The sequence below is a fragment of the Electrophorus electricus genome, chromosome 26, assembly GCF_013358815.1.
Source record: "Electrophorus electricus isolate fEleEle1 chromosome 26, fEleEle1.pri, whole genome shotgun sequence".
Lineage (NCBI taxonomy): Eukaryota > Metazoa > Chordata > Actinopteri > Gymnotiformes > Gymnotidae > Electrophorus > Electrophorus electricus.
Window position 1 is genome coordinate 5171468 of NC_049560.1, and position 22449 is coordinate 5193916.

The 22449-nt window shown below is 47.0% G+C and overlaps 1 protein-coding gene across 2 annotated transcripts in view; it reads right to left on the minus strand.

The window, feature by feature from the left end:
* fbn2b (fibrillin 2b) overlaps positions 1–22028 on the minus strand; it is a 60141-nt gene extending 38113 nt beyond the window's left edge. The window contains exons 1-8 of one of the 2 annotated variants that reach the window (XM_035523151.1): positions 21849–22028; positions 19663–19946; positions 13652–13734; positions 13222–13326; positions 10440–10535; positions 10050–10145; positions 4041–4238; positions 1754–1879 (exon numbers count right to left, since the gene is read on the minus strand). In XM_035523151.1, the coding sequence (XP_035379044.1) occupies positions 1754–1879; positions 4041–4238; positions 10050–10145; positions 10440–10535; positions 13222–13326; positions 13652–13734; positions 19663–19838 (880 nt within the window). In that variant the 5' untranslated portion in view covers positions 19839–19946; positions 21849–22028. Of the gene's footprint in view, positions 1–1753; positions 1880–4040; positions 4239–10049; positions 10146–10439; positions 10536–13221; positions 13327–13651; positions 13735–19662; positions 19947–20969; positions 21091–21848 lie in introns of those variants that run through there. The other variant, XM_035523152.1, reaches the window with a different exon arrangement.
* Between the last annotated feature and the right edge of the window lie 421 nt (positions 22029–22449).

The following is a 22449-nucleotide window of genomic DNA, read 5'->3' on the forward strand; positions in this document are numbered from 1 at the left end:
TTATCAGTGTGTGTGTACGCATGTGTCTACAAATTTGTTTATAGGCTTGTGTATGTTGTCATAGGGATGTCCATGTATACATTAAAAATGTGTTTATGACTTGTTTAGTATGTCTGTGTGTGTATGTGTGTGTGTGTGTGTGTGTGTGTGTGTGAGTGTGTTCACATGAAATTCCAGAGTCATAAGGAGGCCCTTGTAGTCCATGGTCATGCCATTCCGATGTAAATGTTTCTTTGTTCTAACACTTACAGCTGGTATGTTGCCAGCAGCCTGTTTTTATGGGAGGAAATGACAGGGCAAAGCAGCGCTAAACCCTGTCGATTCACATCAAGCTTGTGTTTCTGGTATGGCGTGAAACGATACATTTGTTAGCAGCTCCAGAACACAGCTTCTTGGCTGCAATCGGCACTAGGGCGGCATATCCTCTCTAAAAACTGCCTTTGTAAGCAGGGAAACCGGCGAAAGCTACAACCTGTAGCCGCAGAGCTCAGGTCTCAGCAGTTCGCCAGTGTCTTCTAATTAGCTCAAATCCTCAGAACCTCCCTGTTCCCTGCTGCCAAATGGGCACTCTCACGCTACAGGGGACTTTACCAGTAAGACATGGCAACCCAAAAGCTTTCTGGTTTCGAAAGAAAAAAAGACAAAACCTTAATGCAAGGAGGAGGGATTGTCTCTTTCTTTCTCAAGCCTCAAACCTTCCCCTGTCCTTGAGAAAATGGCCGACTCAGACGGAGACTTGGGTTCTCCGCTGTTCGGCACCTGGGCTGCTAAAAGGCTGACATAATAACACGACGAATGTAAGATTCCCCGACATGGTTAAGGAAGGCAGAGTGGGTTAAGGTTGTAAGAACCCTCGAATGCATGTGATGGAGAATGTCAGTCTCACTCATGTGCGAGTATGGTTTTCTGAAACTGGATTGCTATCCATCTGTCTATGTCACGACACTCTCTGAGCCCCAGGGGTCATGTGAAGGTTGAAGAGCCTTGGCCCCACCAATCAACTTGTCTGTTTTTACTCCTCGTTTTTAAAATTCCATCCAATTAAGTCAACGCAAAGTAACATTCTGCAGAGCACAGTCCGGCTGATTAAAAGCCTTTCTGAGCCACGGAGACACACACACACACACACACAAACTCACACACACACACAAACACACACACCAGTATTTGAGAGATATCCCAACACAATATCCAGAGTGCAGCAATTGAACTGCCGTTCTGGTTTGACGAGGACTGAAGCTGAGATTCTGACTAAATATTTCCTACCAATGGCTCTGTTCTCCACGAGCAATCACTGTCACATTCTTCTCAATGTTGTAACACTAAAGTTACTTTTGGAGGGCAGTCTCTGGCGATACGACACAGCATGTGACTTGTTTAAGATTCTGGGATTTAAGCCACATTTAAGCCTCCAAATGACCAAACTCTTTCTGCTAAATATAAGCTCATGGGACGCTTTCTGGACACAAAAACACTGTACTTTTTGGTTGACAGTGAGACTACAATGAGACTACATTAAAACTACAGTGAGCCTGCAATGAGATTTGAATAATTCCACATTGAGACAGCAACTGCAATTAAACTGTAGCGAGAGTACTGCGAAACCACAGTGAGACTACAACAAGACAACAATTAGACTGCAATGCGACTACAGCAAGACTACAATGAGACTACAGTGAATCCTTCAATAAACGACTAAAGTGACCACAACGAGACTACTGAGCAGGTGTGGCTTTGGTACGTGTGCGCTTACCTTCACACTTCTGGTTGGTCTCGCTCTGCCGATGGCCGGCGGGACACTTGCACTCGTACGAACCCACAGTGTTGATGCAGTTCCCCCCTGCACAGAGCCCTGGAATGGCCTGGCACTCATCCACATCTACCAAGAGCGGAGACAAAGAGAGAAGAAAGAATTTCAATGGGCAGCAACAATATTCATATTAGGCAACATCTTCCAGGAGAGTTTAACAATGCAGATGCTCCTCCGATTAAACAACGGGTTATGTTGAACTTTTACTTCGTGTTAAAGGTTGTTCTTCTGTGTGTGTTGAGTAATACTAACAGTGCAACAAAACGGTCTATACGCTGTACAGTAGTGATTTCACTGTAGGTTCCCATTCATAACTGTGTTAATTTTCTGTCAGCTACAGAAAACAGCTGCAACCTACACAAGATTTCCTCGTTTCCAATGAGACGTTAAGTGTAATTCGCAAGGTCTCTCCCCCCCTTCCAAAATGTCTCAAGTACTGGAAAAAGAGCTGAGAGTGTGTGGAAACCCAGCTCCCTCTCACAAGAGTAGAGCGTTGTTCAAACAGGAAATGTTCTCATCGCTCCTCTACAGCGCCTGGTCCCCTCAGAGTGAAGCAGTGGTCCGCAGTAGTGACCTGATCTGGGTGGAACTCTCCTGCCCTCTGTCTCTTTCTCTCACTCTCCCTCTTTCTCCCTCTCTTTCTCATCCTCGTTCTGACTCTTTCTTTCACTCCCCCCCCCACCCTCTCACCCCATCTGATTGAAGGTCATCATCTCTGGAGGTGGACAGATCCCAGTTGCGGCCAGCGTTCGGTCGTGAAGGGCAAACACATTCGCTGGACTTTGCTGTTTAGTTTTTGGGTTTGGTTTTTGGGTTTTTTTTGGGTTTTTTTAGCTTTAGCTTCCTCTCCTCTCACACATTAGCTCTGTGAGATCTCCAGCTCCAGATGTGAACTGGCAGACAGCTGGAAATGTCTGTGGCTCAGTTGCTTTCTATGTGTCTGGCTGATATGCATAAACCTACAGCGAGAATCATGGATTACACACCCCCACATATCCCCACCCCACCCTCCACCCGTGCTATTCCTTCTCCTGTACACTTCAAAACTGCATTGCTTCAACCTGTTTTCAATCACACCCTTCACACTTCCCTACCGAGACCCAAAATAGTTCCCATCAGTGCTCCGAGTCAGACGCTCCGAGTCAGACGCTCCGAGCGCTTTGTATTTGAGCCAGGCAGACTCCTGCGCTGGGTTTCAGGCCAGAACTAAGAGCTCTCTCTAACGATTGATTTTTTTTTTAAAAAGCCTGTGGAATTTGATTCAAGTGTCTTTAAAGGGTTTTTATTCTAGTCATTGAACCAGGACCTCATGGAGTCTTAGCGTGGGGTGTTTTTTTTTTTTTTTTTTCCACGACCCAAGCAGTGACGTGGACACAAGGTCCAGGGGGTTGGACAGGTGGAGGAAGGCTCATGCCGAGCTACGGCAGCAGACAGGTTATCTTCTCGTTCGATCACTTCACTCCACCTAAATCCCTACAATTATCCCGAGGTGATGGAGGGTGCCCTCATTTTCGCTGAGTCATGCGAGAGCGCTAGGCCTCGGGGCGGAAGATAAACAAGCCCGTGCAGACGGTTCCTCTTCGAGGCGCTGCAGAGACCTTCGTCTCCTGGTCTCGCGTCTTCCTGGACGCGCCGAGCCACTGTTCAAGTGAGTGGCTGTTGGGAGAGCTCATGGCCCACCAAGTGTCACATGCTCATTCTTCCTTGCTGCGTGCTCTGGCTGGGCATCGAGGAAGCTTTGCACGGTGCCATCCAACCTGCCGCTAGCCGCCATGTCAAACACTGCTGTTATTTCTTTTCAAAACCACATTCTACAATAAGACACTTACGAGAGCTGCCGACGTGAGCCGGGAGTGAGTCCGCAGGCGCGCAGCTAGAGAAGTCCTCTACTGTTCAGGTCATTTTTGTCACCAGACATGTCGCACCGCAGACCGGCCTTTAACTTCTGGTCTCTCAAGCTCATGCAGTTCAAAAAGTGGCTGATAAGAGGAAACTGCACGCTGACCGTGCTTTCGGCCAAGGATTTCAAAGGCGTGGAATCGATGCGAGAAGGCCCGACACTGCCATTCGCCGGCCGCACGACTTACAACTTCAGATTTCGGAAAGCTGACATTCATTGAGGCGAAAACATCAGCACCAATCACCTTTTCGCCCCGTGGACAGGCTGAAAAACGATTGAGCTATGAACATGTAGTGTGGGCACGTCTGCCGTCCATATGTGAACTCTAACCTTGGCAGGCGCCGCTGCGGATGTTGGGGATGAAGCCGCGGCGACAGGGGTGGGGCTGGGCGGGGCACATCTCGCACGGGTGGCCCCAGGCGCGGCCAATAGTGGCACAGCACAGCGTCTTGGTGCACACGATGCCACTTAGCTGGCCCTGGCACATCTGGTTGCTGACTTGAGTAAAGCAAGGCCCAGTCCGGTAGTCTGTGAAAGGGAAGCAGGATCAGAGCGTTAAAGAAAACAATCAGAGAACGCCAGTGTTCACAGTATGTTAATATAACTTTAGCCACTTGGAAAATTGTTTGAAATTATGTATTTTCTATTCTGGCAATGGATGTCATGGGCTTGGTTGTCAAATGCAGATTTAGCTTGGCTATAAATATTCGAATAGGCTAACCGTGCTAAAAAGCTATGGGAGTTGTATGCAACTGTTTAGCAATTTTGGTCACTGCATTTAAAGGACCAGGCCGATTGCACAAGGTTGGATAACGGTGAAAGAACAGCTTGCATCCATTAACATTAATCCCAGGTTTCATTGTTAGTAAATTTAGCATTTATTGGCTCGACTATTTCTTTAGGATCGACCCTAAACTAGAACTGAAAAGCCCTGTTTAAAATCTGTGTCTGCAATTTTCTTTTTAAGACTTTAAAAGCATTCTCCAAGACTTTAATTCATGACAGAAACTGGCCCAGAATCTGGTGTAATTTTCCCCTATTACTAGCCACAAACAAAAGAAGTGATTCGATACTGCGATTTATAGTTTCATGATGACAAATGGCAGATGACAGTGTAGCTCTACACAAAGATCTAGTTGGCTGACAGAGTGAATGTCTGTGGCTGTGTGCTGTGTGTGTTTGTGTGCGCATTTCAATTCTAAAGATTGCCCTGTACACAGTCCCCCCACTGTGTTTGCTTCGTCCTTCTATAACAGGATTACTCTATAATGGCTAAGAAATGGCTGGGTTCTGTCAATAAGGACTTTTCCCATGACAAACACGCTCTGTATCCGCCTTGGTTTAAACAGACAGCGAACTGTGGAGGCTAGCGTGTTTATTTGGACGCAGAGATATTCGATGCGCACACACGAGCGAGCGAAGTGTGAAGTCGGAGAAAGCCTCGTTCCCAGGCCTCCCTTCTGACGGCAGGAGCTCCAGCTTGTTAACAAACCTTTACGCATTACGCAAACTGGCCTCAGATTACGAGCACCTGAGGACAAAATGTCCAGTCAGCCTGCCTAATTAAACACAAAACACTCAAGTGAAGTCTACAGCCTGTTAGTGCAGACTCGTGAATCTTCATTTCTGACTTTAGATTCACTTAAAATGGTTTAGGCTGTACTAGTCTTTATTCCTATTGTGTCATAGAGACCCATAACGTGAATTTGACACACACACGCATTTTATATACGAAATGTTTTGGATTTTGTATATATAAATAGTCTATAGGTAGGTGAGGAAGAATCTAGCACGAATACTGCTGTGAAATAAAAAGAGAGAGAGAGTCAGAGAGAGAGAGAGAGAGAGAGAGAGAGGGAAATGCAGAAAAAGAGGAGAAAGAGGAGAAAGCTTCCTCTCCTCCCCTACTTTACCACCTCCTTTCTCTGCTCTCCCGCGTGCACCTTTCAACTGACGATTCTTCCTGGAGTATTTAACTGCAGGAATGTGAGTCCTCCTCAACTTGGGGCTACCGCAGGGCGCGTCCTGTTCGCATCTGGACTCGATTAATAATGCCTGGTTGGGACTATGGAGGAACAAGCTCCAGCCCAGATGCAGCCATCCATATCCCGCTCCATAATTCATCATTCTCTTTCTCTCTCTCTCTCTCTCTCTCTCCCCTTCTCTCTCCCTCTCCATCGCTCCACTCCAACTAGCTATGGCTGCAGTCAGTCACTTTCAGTGCACATCTGATTAGCAGTATCACTTTTGAGGTAGCATGGCTGAATTGCAGTACCATCCCTCAGATGCATCCCTTAGGAATGTTCCAGAAATCGAGTGTCTGGAATTATCTAAAGGAAAAGTAATTGGACAAAAAAAAACAAAAAAGCATACAGAATACTTTGTGCAAATGTTTAAAATCCTCCATCAACCAAAAACTGAAGATATTAGAGCACTGGTGATCACACTAGACTTAAAGAATGCTGGAGGAAGCAGCGGTACAAGAGTGCATGTTCATCCTAAAGGCATGTGGGTGAGAGCATGTGGGCGGGACCTGCTCCAATCTACCCACCATCCCTCCCTTTGATCTCCAGAGACCCGAGGGCCACAGCCAAAAAATCGCTCGGAAGCCGTTAGAGCTGCGCAAAAAGAATTCGCGGGCCAAGTTCAGCACGGCTCCGTCTGTGTGTGCTTGCGGCTGGAGAGTAAAGCAGCAAAGCAGTCATGGAGCCAAGCAAAAGACCGGGGCCCTGCAAGCTCACTCTAACAGGAGCGGACTGGGATACCGGGCCTCGGATCCGTGCAGCGGAAACGGAGCGCCTCAGCCAAGAGCCTTGCTGGCGGTGCCGTATGGACCGCGTTCCCGGGAACAAACATCGGTCACAGTCCCAGACAGATTATGAGAGGGGGCGTACATGGAGGTGATGTAAGAAACTTTCGGAAGCAATTTTGCCTGATTACAGTTCAAGCTGCTCAACTGATCAAAACCATTCACCTACAACCCCAACCCGCCCTGCATCCCGTTCCCATTCAGTCACCATGGTGATTCCTTGCCAGATGATTCTGGCTCTGTGTCTTTTTTTGGAGAAATACATATTGCCAAGATGCTGAACTACGAGACTAAGCTTGAAACACCACCAATAAAAAAAAAAAAAAAAGCCCTTTTGAAGGTAGCTATGTGTAAAATTAGCTCTAGAGACTCTGTGACAAGGCTATCGGTAAACGATGTGATCTGATGATGGAAATCCAGTTTGGCACATGTGCCAGTGACTTGAACCCTCTTTGTCATTCTCGGTGCATATGGTCCAAAAGTGAAAAACAAGACAGACCACAGCGAGATGAACTGGCTCAGTGAAGGAATGAAGGCTAATCTAGTCTGGAATGCCAAGACTTGGGGCCGATCTCATTCTGCGATTAATACTCGGGAAAGGGGTGAATGACTGACAAAAACGTGCTCCATGGTGGACGCCTGGGAACCCTTCTCCACGCAGACGGCTCCTGCTGACTGATTCAACGTCCGTATTAAGACTAGGGGTGCTATGTAGTATATTTAAATGCCAGAGTTGTAGAATATGTAGGGATACTAACGTGTAAGGAAACATGTTAGCCCAGAATGGGAGAAGAATGGATCTATTTACACAGGCATATTAGCAAGGGAAATATTAGCGGCTCGGGTCTTCCCATCTAGTTTTTAATGTTTCCTGGATGGGCCAGCCTATAGCTTTTTACAGTCCCAAGATTTATCGAAAATCTAAACAGTAGAGTCAACTTCACCCCACTGCTGATCGTATCCCTGCTTCACACTTCCCGTGCTGCAGAAGAGTTCGTGGAAGCTCTGAGCTGTGGCAGCTGTATCTCTAGAAGCCTGTGTTTCACCTACACTTCACACTTCCACGCTGTGGCGACAGTGCGATCGTTATCGACCCCCATCCGCTCAGCAAGCTGCAGGTCGCCATTTCAGCACTGCTGCAAAATGACATGTGCACGCCAACGGGACTGTAGGCATCGTAGCCTGCTAACCCAATGGCTTTGCTATCCCACTGTGACCTTCAAGATCTCACAGAGGCCCCCAAGACTGGCCTTTGTTGCAGATAACCATCTCCAGCAGTGTGGCGATCACCTTCCGCAAACGCCTTTGCGGACGGGCCACGTTCTCCAGCCGAGGCCAGTGGAAATGGGAACGCAGAGCGCATACACAAACGGGAGGAGAAGGATACAGCTCCCAACACCGCTCTCGGCCTTAACCCGTTGCGCGGTCCTCATAAAACCCTACCCATGGCCCAGCCCAGCAGAGCTGCTCCCCACGGGGCTCCTCAGCAGATGGCCAGAGTTTCTCAAGAACATTCCAGCCATCGAGCTTCATCGGGATCTTATTACTTACTAACGTTGCTCATCATTGGAGAAACGTTTGGCTTCCTGCTAGACTTATTACTTCATAAACAAAGCATCAAGGACACGGGACCTTTCTCTAAAATCAGTCATCCGTGACTTCCCAATAACCTTCTCTGAGTTTGTATATACACTAAGTTTTGAAATACAACCTAACAATGGCTACAAACCATCAATCACGATGCAGTACTAATTCGAGGATAGATTGTAGAGGTTGCTGCACACTACCACGCAAGAACACTTTTTAAAAAGTGGGGGGGTTTTTTTTCCCTTTTTGATCTTCCATCGTTCTCGAGCGGAACATGCGCAAGAAACGGTACTAAAACAGAAGGCGTTCCTTGCTTTCCATCACCTCACTGCTGGCTTGACTGCCAAGGCTCTTCTGCACACGTTTCTTCCTGCTAACCCGAGAAACGCGTGGCCCGAGCCTTTGGCGCTGGAGCACGGCCGAGCCGACGAGCCGGGCCGGGCTGGGCCGGGCCGGGAGTGGGGGGGTTAGGGGTGCATGAGGACAAGCTTCCCAAGCATTTTTCATTGTTCCTTAGCAATGGAAATGATTTGAGTTGATGGGGCTTTCTGAAGTGGCAAACATCAAAAAGAATAGCAGGCCCCTCTTATCAGGAATTCTGAGGCATGGAGACAATTACAGAAACCAGCAGGAAAGAGCGAAAACCATTGAGATGGTGGTATGTGTCCCACTTCAGTGAGGTTTCAAATTCCGTCACACAGTGCTGCGAACACAAACGCATATTGTATTTTTTTTATACGTTACACTAAAAAACCCTAAACATATTTAATGAGCAATGCCTGATTGTGACTGATATTTAGTATCAGTGCTGCACATATATAGTGCTGAGGGTTGAACATTAACAGCCCCTGCAGACATAGAGCAGGACCTAAGCATGTGCATAGAGGCTCCAGCCAGGGGATGTCTGCAGGGTGCCTGGGAGGTTGGGGGTGGAACCGGGGCAAAATGCATGATGGCAGTAGGAGTCAGGCAGCCACCAATCCCAGTCTAGAGACCAGACTGTTTGTGCTGGCCTGCCCAGGCTTGGCTTTGTATATACAGCTGGGGACCTCATTTCTCTCTACATCCCCCCACCCCCACCCCCGTCTCCTGTCTCCCGTCCATTCGCGCCTCCTTACACCACTCCTCCTCAGTAAATGTCCAGAAAGCAAAGAGCACCCCCTCATTCAGACCAGGCGTTATTTATTGCCAGATGCTCAGATGCCCCCCCACAACAAAAAAAAATGTTTTCCAAGAAAACACTGCTAGGAGAAGGGACTGGAGAGAGAGAGAGAGAGAGAGAGAGAGAGAGAGAGAGAGAGAAGGAAGGAAGGTGAGGTGTAACATAAGGGGTGACTCCTGCTCTCCCTAGCCGGCGTAATGGAGGCTTCGCATCCAGTCGTGAGCCTGTCACCGTCTCACGCCTGCAGCCAAGGAGTTCACCTCCGACGGCACGTCTCGGCGCACGAGTGGGACGCTAGTTTGCCTTCCCACCCATATTACCTCACCAGCCCAGTGCTGGAACACTTTGCCCCGCGACCTGAGCCGCCCTGTTACACGTGCGGGAGCAAGGGGTCCGTTTCTCAGATGAGCTCCGAAGCGGGACTGCGCTGAGCGGGTTCCCCGAGTGGAGGTCTGCGCAGAGAACGCCACAGGCGCGGCGGCCACGGGCCGACGCCCTGGCCGGCTTCCGTGTTCTCAAAAAGCTGCTACATAGCAATGGAGAAATCGCAAGGAAAACACAGCCTTGACGAGGAAATGGCATTGACGAGGCCAAGTTGCTGTATGACTGTTGCCGGGCATTATCCCCACCGCTGCCCTGGCTGCGAGCTGTCGTGGGGTGGAACCCACCTCGGTGGGAACTGGCTAAAACTAACAGTGAAGACACTGAAAATTGTGGGAGCAAAAATAACAAAGTCGTTCTTGTAATGAAAGGCAGCGACATTATTAACACCGTAGCTTACCTCGCTCACACTGGGGGCCGGTGAATCCGTACACGCACGCACATCTGTTGGGCCCGATGCAGCGACCACCGTTCTGACAGCCACTCTCACACACAGCTGAAGGTAAAGAAGAAAAAAAAAACAAGACAAAACAGTTGAGTGCGTTAGTTTAGAGTTAACGCAACCTGTGCATTTCACTGTACGACATTCTTAATAACACACTGGGCATGAATGCTCAAGGTCAGAATCTCTCCTGAGCAAGCCTGCGACTGTAATGACAACAGATAAATCTCACAAAGCCTATCGATTCTGCCATGAGTGCAGTTAAGTTGGGCGTATTTCTTTGAGTGTACACATTTTTTTTGTCAGTATGTGTGTGTGCCTGCATGTGTTATGAGAAGAAATACTTACGCTGTCCACAGTGACCACCTGTGTATCCCTTCTGACATGTACAGGAATCCTCATTACAGATGCCTCCATTCATACAGCGGATGCTGCAGGACTGGACTATATGAGAGAGAGAGAGAGAGAGAGAGAGAGAGAGAGAGAGAGAGAGAGAGAGAGAGAGAGAGGGAGAGAGAGAAACAGGGAGGTTTGAGAGAGACAATTTCAGCAGCAGCGTATTTATGTGACCTAAAAGGATTTTGACCAAAACCAACATTTTAACCCGAAATGCTTACTCGAGTAACAACGAATAAAAACAAGCCGGGCGTGAAATGGTTAGCATTCCTGGCCAGACTGTCCCTTTAAGATGGCCCTGCAGATTCCACATTAGCAGGAAACCTATAGAGCCGCAGAGGAAAACTCCAGTGGTCAGCTGTAAAGGAGAGCACTGCTCTCACCAGTATCCCCCTCCCCTCTTGGAACGCCGGCCGGCCTGGAATATTATGTTAATGAAAACGAAGGCTACTCTCGTGGTTCCGAACCCTGGCATTACGGTGGTCACACACACCAAAATTACGTTACCCATTGGATCTGGAATAGCCATTATTATCGTTGTGTTTTCTTAGAAACAATCTGCAAAAAGTTTTTCAGAGTTCCAGTATCGCACACAGAGCTAAAGCATGTCTAGATCGGCACTCCACTACTAACTTATTAGTGTAATATATTCTTTAACATTCAATAACAGACAACGATAAATGTGTTGCCATGTCATCTCAGGGGATTATGGGAAATTAGACAACCTCTCGAGACCAGCGGTGCTTTTAAGCAGCACTTTGAATGTGCAGTTCCAGCAGTTGACGCGAATGATCACCCCGGATGGCACATGGGTCCTATATATTTTCTGTGCATTTCACCATGCACTGAAACCCATCTGGTCCCTGCCAGGCTTCCATTGTTCTGTCCAAATGGAGAAAGTGCAGGCCGAATTGAAAAGGAGCCTCTCACCAACATCAAACCCAAAACACACAAATGCTTGACTGACTAATGCGCCTGCCATGACCTCATCTCCATCAAAATGACTGAAGATTTTGGGCATCCGAAGAAAAAAAAACAAAACAAAACACAAGTTTGCTTTGTCTGAGCTCTCACTGAGAAAGCCGAGCTGGGTGGAGAAAATTCATGATTCCTTCTCACACTTCACTGTTTACTTTCTGGTAGGGCTTGAGATGAGTATGACCGTGTATGTGTGTGTGTGCGTGTGTGTGTGTGTGTGTGTGTGTGTGTATGTGTGTGTGTATGTGTGTGTGTGTGTGTATGTGTGTATGTGTGTGTGTATGTGTGTGTGTGTGTGTATGTGTGTGTGTGTGTGTGTGTGTGTGTTTTCTTTGTGCCCAGCCCCAGTTAAGTAGACAGGGACAAGGATTACCTCAGCCTCCAACCAGTCAGTGTTTTAGCTACCCTGACCCTCACTGGGAGCACCCCCCCCCACACACACACACGCGCACACACTCACACACACACATACACACACACACACACACACACACACACACACACACACACACACACACACACACACACACACAAGCCTCTGTGTAGCAGTCATCTCTTTTTTTTTCAACAAAAAGTGAAAAATGAGCAAAACTGAGGTTCTATGCATTTCTCTCGCATTGATCTCAATGCAATCAAACACTCAAAGGCAACCCCCCCCAGGCCAAGCGCCATTGGCTAAGAGTCTATGAGACTGAGAGTGTATGATTGTGGCAATTAGACCATAATTAGAGGAGGCGGCCAAGGAGTCTTGGTTCTTATCTTGAGCGCAGCTGCAATTGCTTGGACACAGATTGCCACGGCCAGCAGCCGAGCCTGTGGTTTGTTATTTATGGAGTAATTACTGATTCATCGTTGAGTCATAAACATGGCTGCTCCCTCTGCAGCCGCTGCAGCCGACGTACACCGCCGGTTACGAGTTATGTTGTCCTTACTAATCTCTCAGATGTCCACAGCTTCACCAAAGAGCAAGTGTGTGTGTGTGTGTGTGTGTGTGTGAGAAAGAACACGTGTGTTTCATGCTAAAAAAACCCCCACATCCTTTCACTTCCACTTTCAATACAATATTGCGACATGTGGAGAACGTTGCCATGTGGAGAACGTTGGCTTTTTAACGTGTGAGACGGCGTGGGCGTGTTGCGCATGTAACGTGTGCCAGGTTAGGTGTGTACGAGTCTGTCTGTGACCACGTATTCCCGGTATTCATTTCAAAACTATTAGGCACTGGCAGTGGAGCAGCAGAAGAACTACAGCCAACGCTTGAACAGGACTCTCCACCCCATCGTCCTGCGTAAACAAAATCAATCGAGCCTTTTTTTTTTTGGAGGCAGAATCGTAAAGAGTGGTCAGTGGTAAGTGGGCGGGCTCAACCTCGCCAGGCCTTGGCAGGAAACCCTTGCTGTACGACACCTGATCCTAATTCGGCGCAGTTTCGCAGTGGCGCGGGACTGGGAGGTTTGTGCGCAGTTCTGCATCTACCAGCGCTGAACCCCACGACCTCTCGGAGGTCGAGCCAACGTGGCCACCACTGAAAGCTGCAGTGATAAAAGGCAATCTTTGTAAAAAAAAAAAAAAAAACCTGCGACGCTGACAGCGAGCTTTTGGAAAACCGGGAGGCCAGTGAACCAGCGTTAACTGGGGAGGGCGTTCTGGAGACGGACCCAAAACTCCCGCGTTGTGTTTTCCGGTGTTTGTTGGTGTTTGTTTGGTCGGTGTGGGGTTTCGTGTGTGGTGGGGTTGTGGAGGGGTGATAGCTGACCTGCCGAGGCTGCGGCTCCACAGCTGGGAGCGAGGTGTCCGCTGGAACAGGTACACATGTTGGGCCTGGAACAGAACCCGTCGCCGCACGAGTTCCTGCAGATGGCTGAGAGTGGAAGCGCGGGGATGGTGGAGGAGAGCAGGAGGGCATGAGAGGAATGAAAGATCAAGAGATGGAGAGAGAAGGGGGGGAGAAAGGAGAGAAGAACAAAGAAAAGATGAGAGGAGAGACGTGACAGAGGAATACGTTTCTTAAAATGGGCGATAAATTAGCTAGTGGGGTTGCTGTGTTCGCTCTCGTGCATCTTGAGCGGTTTTCCGCTCCTCCATTTTCCAGTAGGGACCCCCTAACGCTTCAAAAGCCCCTCGGAAAATAAAAACTTCCTGAGCCACTCCGGCCATCGGTCCCGGGATACAGCGACGCTACTCACGGACGATGCACTGGTTCCCCGCGGGCAGAGTTTTCCATCCTGGACAGCAGTAAGAGTGAAACCGGGAACCGCACACGTTGGGCCTGAAACAAACAAACAAAAGAAGCCAGCACAATAAACAAAATCTGACCATATTTTATTTCACGTAACAAAAACTCAATATAAAACACACATCGTTTCTGGTTCAAATGTAACTAAATATGTGAAATGGCCTTAAAAGGACACATTCATGAAGGGGCTACAGAAAAAGGGTACAGTTTGTTCTGGATCTTAAACTTTGAGACAGACACACTGGCTGCACTCCTGTGTCCCCTGGGTGCTGTTCTTGGATCAGATCCAGGGCTGGTGCAAACTTAAACACTCGCGCATGAGGAAAGATGTAGTTTGATCACTGGGGATTCCCCAGAGAGTGAGGACTGTACCATCTCTGATGGGTATGGATGAAGCGTGAGGATTGTACCATTTTTAGAAGCATGTGAACTGGAAGGGTCCAGTGTTCCCTGCTGTTCAGTGCCATCTTTGATTCTGTCACCTTGTGATGTGGCAGAACCGTGGCTGCTCTGTGCGCTTTATTACAATGTAATTCATCTTTGATGTACAATAGAAAGCAGCCCTAGAGCCACTGTGAAATCGGACCTCTGCCTTTATTTCTATCAGCACGATCTGCCATGCATGGACTCTGAGCAAGCCACGAGCTACATCTGTCATAAATATGCACACGCATGAACCCACACACACACACAAACACGCACACGCACACAAAATTCTTTTCCTCCACAATTCAGGATGTTTACCCATGTTAGCTGTCTGGGAAAGTAAATTTAAAAGGATGCCAAAGTGAAACACTAGTGGTTACGTAGGGCTGCTCGGAGAGAAAAGGGAGACATACATAGATAAACAGACAGACAGACAGAGACAGGCAGATAGCTAAACAGATTAAAGGGTGGAGAACAGCGAGAAGAAAAGGAGGAATAGAGAGAGAGAAATAGGCAGAGATGCTGAAAGGTTAAGAAGCAGCAGGAATAGAGACAGGAGGCGCAAAAGAGTGATGTGGGAAAGGGGTAAAAAGCTGTGGGAGGACCAAAAAAACAAGCGTAGGTTAAGTGGAGTGGAACGAGAGCAGAAAACAAAACCGTGGAAATTACAGCCGAACATGATGGAGCGCAAGCAACCCGGGGCCAAAGACCCGAGGGCCACATTTCTCAACCCAACACGCAATCACTCTCACGACCCGGAGAGCGCACGTCGAGAGCGAGGGGAGCTCACCAAGATGGATCACCCGCTCGGACCCCTCTTGACACCCCCCCGCCCCCTCCCCCTCCGGAGCCGTCCTCCGTAGCTGGCGAAGTCCGGGAGCACGGGTCCTCCGGCTCCGTGGGTCTGTTGTGGCTCTCGTCAACAGTTGCTAAGTACCTTGGGATTTTTCTGACTCAGCTCAGTGGGGGGGCATCCGCTGCGAGAGATGTGTGCCGTGCTGATGTAAACACGTTCCCTGTTTTTCGAGAACAGTGACGAGTCTGCAGAGGGCCTGTGAAGGCCTGCCCAATCCCGGGACGTCTGCAGCACGCTGAAACTGACAGCCGTCATAGCGTTGGTGAGTGTGAGCATGAGTGGCTATGGGAATCGTTCGGTTCAAATAAAGCTTGTTTTGGAAGTTCCATATATATTGCAGTGTGGAGAGTTTTCATTTAAATCATTAATTAATCTGTCACAGGGTCTCACTGGGTCTTCACAGTTTTATATCATTCCTCAAAATTGTTGCATTTTAACATCTATCTGTCTATGTCTGTCTATAGCCACTACAATAGCTGTAGATGTGCAGTTCCAAAGAATAACCTGCATCTTTCATCGGCAGGGCATTATGTGTGCATTATGATTTATTTTTTCGTATATCAAGCAAAAATCAATTCCATCTCTTTGCAATAAACCCTACTTTCATGTATTCTGCGCTGAATAAGTGGGCGACAGACAGCCATTTGCCTGTATATTTAATGCTGAAAGCTGAAATTTTGCAGTGAAACAGCTTTGAAAAACAGGTGAACGTTATTATAAAAGGGCATTGGTAAAATCAGGAGACTTAAGGTTATATCACAGTCTAGTGTGATGAAGATGTTTTTAAAAAAAGCTTAGTGACAGTAGAATTTGTGGACAGACAGACGTGAAGAATGACTACTCTAGAACACCCGCATTTAAAGAAGGGCCTTAAGGTCAGGGTAGCTGCTGTTATCCTGGATGCGGTGCTGTTCCAGTTATATTCTGTTAGAAAACCCGGCCCACATGAATCACGGCCGTTGACGTTTGCTATTCAATTCCATCACTTTTGTTCAAGCTGTTTTTATAAGCAATATATTTTAAATTGATAACAGGGGGTAAACGTAAAAGCACCAGCATCAACTGATCTGAAATGGACCCGTGTCAGTTACGTCACTAGATTTAAAAAAAAACAAACCTCTCCAACAGCTGTGCCCTGCAGGTGAGCGGCACGTGTTCTTTCCCAGGCCGAAGATTTCATGATACGGGGAGCGACTTCGTGTTCTGCGGTGGGAGTCGAGCATGCTCGTGGCACGCCCAGCTTCGGTGGAGAGGGAGGGCGTCACCAGACACTCCACGTCCGCGGGTCTCAGGCAGGATGCTGGGATCCCCAGCTTAGCTTCCAAAGTCATAAATTACCAGCTGGGGCTGATGGAGAAACCTGATGGCTATGTAGCAGTCACAGAGCAGTGGTGATGACCCTGGAACTCGGCTCCTGAAGAGGTCAAAGGTTGAGTTTCTGGCATCTGCCCTAGGTTCTCTGTATTGTTACCCCGGACCACATGGTCACATGGTCACGTCTGACATTAACCGGACACAGCTGTTCTCTAAATTCCTTAAAGAAACTTTTTCAAGTGCTGCGTTTTTTTTCTGAAAGTCCACTGACCTGGGCGGCATCTGATCATCCTAATGTCTAGACAAGCCACTGAATGTAAGAGACACAGAGGAGGGAATCCACCTTAAGATACTGCACAAACCACCTCAAGCTATTTCCCCAGCTATCTAAAACTACTGCGCACATTTACCTGGGAATGTTTTCCCTTTCATCTAAAACTGATTTATGATTTATGAAGTGCCTCGCAAGATCAATAAGAAAAACAAAATGAACAAAAGGTGCACTATAATGTAAAAAACAAAATCTTTATCTGGATGTGTGTAACACACTGCAACAGCCCAACTCATTCAAAATGAACAGTATATCTTAAGTAGGGGATAAAAACGGCCATTTGATTAAAACGCCCGACTAAAAACAATAGCAAACAGCACATACATTTTCTGAAACTAACCTTGAGCTTCCAGAGAAAACGTGCTTACACAATGCACAAATGTCGCCTGTGAGTCATGCAACCTTCGGAATTCACAGTGGAACTCGTTCCATGTGATGGCCCTTTTATGTGCAGGAAAAAAACCCACACAATGGTTCAAACACCGAGGACTCCACATTCTTCCAGGAAAAATTAGTGTCAGGCACTTAAGGAGGGTTTGGAGGCCTTCGTCCCTAGCCAAGGGGAAACGGATGACCCTTTGCCACAGCTTGAGTGCCTGAGTACGATTGTCTACTTTGAGGAACATTCTCAAAGCCAACAAATGTTCAAAAACATCTCCCCTGAGGTCTCAGAGGGCCTCCCAGACAAAGTTCTGCATTTATTCCGAGGTCCTCGAGTCCTTGTTATTAAAAAAATAGAGGGAGGGAGGGAGGGAGAGAGAGAGAGAGAGAGAGAGAGAGAGAGAGAGAGAGAGAAAACGTCTTTCCCTGGCATTGGTGGACCTGTGCCACAAATTCTTCTCCTCACCCCGAGCCAAGGGATTTTACAAGTCTCCCCAGACTTTCTTCTGGTTCGGGAGGTGCGCGGGCTACACTGTGATCGGGTTCCTCCTTTGTGGGCCAAATCACACATTTGCTAAGCGAGCCAATAAATCAAGCAAACACCAAATTACCTGCAGCAGCACACTTAAGCAGTCTGACACTAGGAGGCGCTGCGCAGACAGTCTGGCGAGGTCCAAATTTACACACTTTACCTCCTGGTTGAACTTTGTCACTGCATTCCTTACTAGATGCTTATGTGCACGAGCAGCAACGAATATGCTATTTTGCGCATGGGTCTTTGCAATTCAGCTTCTAGCCAGTGACAAGGTAACAGTGAGGGTAAGACCAATGTGAGTGGTTTGAAAATGCTGGGCCATTCAATGTGTGTGTGTGTGTGTGTGTGTGTGTGTGTGTGTGTGTGTGTGTGTGTGTGTGTGTGGGTGTATGTGTGTGTGTGGGGGGGGGGTCTTTGCAGCACCACTTCTGCATGTTTCCAACCTGCGCCACTAAAATTAGTCCACGGCTCCGCATCACTGACAAGATTAGACATTCACAGACAGTTATTCTGGAAAATTGGCCAAAAGATAGAATCTTCTGGAAAGGGTCCAGGCTCAGCACACCAGACCTCAGCCATGAGCCTCCCATCCGCAGGAAGGTTTCACTGCATATGTTGTTTTTTTAAAGGCCGCAGTCTTCTAATGAACCAAGAGGTGACCACTGAACTCACGTCAGACAGACACCAGTGGCTGCAGTATTCATTTGAACCTGCCTGACTCACCTCAAATATTGTTTTAAATTTAAATGAAAACAGATATTCATAGGCTTTTTTGTGGCACTGCTTAATGTAATGATTCTGTGTTACAGATGTGTCTTTCTGTTTGCAGTGCTTTCAGACTCTCTCTCACCTGCGGATCGAAAAACAAACGTGCTTTGTGGTGGGCCCACGCGGCGACGGGGATACCTCATTTCCTGTGGCCATTTGTGCAGGAGTCATAAGCACGGACGCGTGAGAGCCTGGCTGGAACGACTGATGCAGACACTCGAACCCAGGGAGAACAAAACAACCCTTGTTGTTTCAGAAAGGGGGAAGAAAAACAGACAAGCCCAGGTTGGCAGAGTGGTGGTTCCCTCTCTGCCTCCTCAGAGCCGAGTCTGGAAGGCCACCCCTCATCTCCCGCCGAGCCCTACACTTCCCCATGCTGCAATTAGCATCACTCTTAAAATAAACCACCGCACAATCGCCTGGCTCTCTTCGAGCCAGAAAAAAAAAAAAGTTGAAGAATTCGTTTGAGATGGTCAAGTAGGAACGCAAACACCTGCTTTATCAACGGTGGAATTATCCGTGTCATCTTGCTGTTATGACCAACTCCTCTCATTATTGACATAACTCCGATATTTCACGCTGGATGCAGGAGTTGTGACATACACAGCCAGACATCTACATGTGGGTCTTTAAAGGAGATTGCAGTGATCCTAAGTGCTGGTTTGGCTGTTATCCAAACTGCCTAAAAGGTGTGCTGTAATCAGTACAGGACTATTAAAGCAACTAGTGTTGAGTATTGAAGCACCCTGGCACCACGCATTTTCCAGCCATTTTTATGTTCCTTCATTCTTATTACTTGCTGACACTTTTATCCAAAGAGACTTACAATTTTGATTGAGTACATCTGAGGGTTAAGAGCCTTGCTCAGGGGCCCAACAGTGGCAACCTGACACAGGGGGCTAGAACCAGCAACCTTTTGATTACTAGTCAAGTACCTTAACCATTGAGCTTGGGATTTTGCAGTATGAGGAGGTAACACACACATACACACACATACACGCACATGCACACGCAGGGTTAAGTACTGAGTTTATTCACCAAGACATTAGTTTTAATTTGCGTATATTTGTAGTGTGTGAGTTGCTGTTTAAAAGTTGCTGAAACAGTTTGGCATTACTTAAAATGAAACTACAGTTTGCATTGACTCCTGACTGGAGTTCTAAACAACAATCAAATTCACTTTCCACATGGATGTGTCTGAGCCTTATAGCCCAGACTGGCCCAAATTGGCTAAATCCCAAATTTCCTAATCTCTACATAAGTGCACTGCATACGTTCTGAAATTATGGCTTCCACACCCTAGGTAGAGAGCCATTTTTGGAATCAGCCATGGGTCGGAAAGCCACTTACCCCCTCAAGGAATCTTGTCCTCTCCGGCGCACCCTCTGCTGCACCTCCCCCTCCGGCTGGGAGCTGAAGCGGCTAGCCTGCAGGCCTCCGTCCGCCTGACCCTGCACCGCCCGGAACGCTGCCCCGCACACGGCAGCCAATCCCAGCACCACCCTGACCAGCGTCCAAGCCCCCATTGGCCCGTGCTGCGCCGCTCCACTCGTCCTCGTGCTAAAGCTCGCTCTCGCTGATCGCCTGGATGGCCCCGAGTTCCAGTCCAGCTACACTCCAGGGTGAGTACTGGGCTATAAAGAAGACAAGCATCAGCGTGTAGCCGGGAATCTCTCACCGCGCCAGGCTGTTACGGGCCTCTGTCCGTGGTCGCAACCCGCATGTAATCTTTCAAGAGGTGTGAAGTTTCACATACTAAATCAAAGCATCAATTGGAGTTGTTTGCCAATTCCAAAACTCTTAACTCTTACTATAGTAGCCAAATGTGGTGTAGCTGGCCACACCTGACTTGACTAAATCTGAGGTGATATGAATAATCTATATTATGTTATCCATAACAAAAAGACAAAAACGCCCAGCAGCAGTAAGCAGCCTCGTGTGACGCTTATATTATTACAATGATATGATGAATCCTGGTTGTTTTTTTTCCAGATGAGGAGAAATACCTACTCTGAAGTGAAGAGGTAGTGTATTGTGAACACAGGTATGTTGTCTGACAGAAGTGTCAGTTGGCTGACCTCTGGAGCTATGCCATCACTCACTTACCAATATTCAATACCGAAGTACTACAGTACTACCGACTGGATTCAACCAAGAATCCAGAATCTCAAGAATTTTGCTTAAAGAAGCTTTGGTTATTAAAATCTCAGCTTCCCAAATGAAATCAACTTGACTAGTTCCAAATAAAATTTGACTATAACCAAATCACCAACAATTTACATGCCCCAATCTCTGTGCGATTATGACTAGTTCCTCTGTAAAACTGTACATGAAGTAAATGATCCCCAGATATGTTTATACGTAACAGCCTGTCATTCCAGCCTGTCTTCCAACTTTCCTGAGCAAAATGGTTTTGAATCCCACACCATCATGTGCACTTTAACTTTTCAACAACTCCACTCAGACAGTATTTGTGCTGTATGATCCTTAGAAATGGCCAGCTCTCTCATTAAAGCAGTTAAAACAGTTTCGGTGTGCTTCAGCAGATTTCTAACTGCTAGTTAAGTTTCCACTTAACTGGGCTTACGAAACACCAAGACTGACCATTTTCTTCTCAACACACATATTCGCATTAGAGTAAGGCAAGCAGTACCTACCCAAAGCATGGAGTGGGAAAAATATTTCCGTTGTACCAGCTCTCAGAAATAATAATACAGTGTTATGTCTCCGTAAGCTTATCCGCAATGGACAGATAACTCAGCAATTCTATTCCTTTAAGTTGATTGTGTGAAATGACAGCCACAGGCGCAGCTATAATTCATAGACCAATTATTCTGAGCAGCTCGCAAAGATTTTCCGTAGGCGGATATCAGTGCGGGACGAACAAAGAAAAGGCTTCATTATTTATCCACACGCTCCTATAATAGACTATTAGGTGGCCGTTTATACACAATCCCGGTAATAACGGAATAACGGTCAATAATGTGTGATTATCTTGTTACATATTAAGGCATGTGAGCGTTTCCTTTGTCACAGACCAAAAAAAAGTTTTGAATGATTCGTAAAGGATGATTTCGTGAAGATTTAAGGATTAAGAATAAGAATTAAAGAATAGACTATGCTTTTTTCTCTACAGGAAATTAGATACGGTTTTGTCCAACGAAACTTGGTCATATTAATTTGAGGATCATCATCTGAGGAACGCAGAAGTCACCGAAGTGAAATTTGCTTAACTTTTCTGAGGAAAAGTGTGCTGAAGACGATGTTAGACAAAAATTTAAAAAAATATTTTTTTAACAGGCTAACCAACAAGCGATAAATGAATAACCAAACGAATGGTGTCTTTCATTAGATTCTTAAATGGCTTTATAGGTTGGTTTTAGAATTTTGGCAATCTATTAACTTCATTTCTTACCTTGATTAGCCTATTGGTGTCCATTTCAACACGTTTGCACGAAAAACTAGCAAATGCATTTTTTGTTACAAGCAGTAATATTTGTAAGACGAAGAAACAAAACACCATCGATGTAATTTACCTTTAGAACTGCTGCAGCTCCTTGTGACTGTCCAGCCGGGAGTCCGGTTTTTGTAACGGGATACGTTCCCCCTGAATGGGAAATTGCACCGAAGCCTTGGGAGAAAAGAAAAGTTAGTGAATTACTCCGATAGGGAAAGGGGAGGCGCTTTCCTAAGACGTAGACAAGGGGGGTTTCTGACGGATTGGTAAACCCATGGTGCTCTGCATACATTTGCTGCGATGGGACAGTTAGCCTAATGCATTGTTTCAGATGCATTGTTTCTAATGCATTGTTTCAAATGGCATCGATAGGACTCTCAGGCGCTTGCTTTCATGTTCCTTATATTGATTGGCCTTTTTCGCTGCATGGCCTACGCGTGTGTGCTTTCCAGTCGTGCAGCTGGCTTATAACGTTTCCACTGGGAGTTCAGGGGTTAGAAATCACACTTTAAATGGACAAAACGTTGTAGACTTTTGTCTCGAAATGAATAAATTATCCAGTCATATATGAAACATGCATATATCACCCTCAGCAAAAAAGCAAGCAAACAAACAAGTTGCTGTAAGAACTTTGTGTGTGTGTGTGTCTGTTTGTGTGTGTGTGTGTGTGTGTGTGTGTG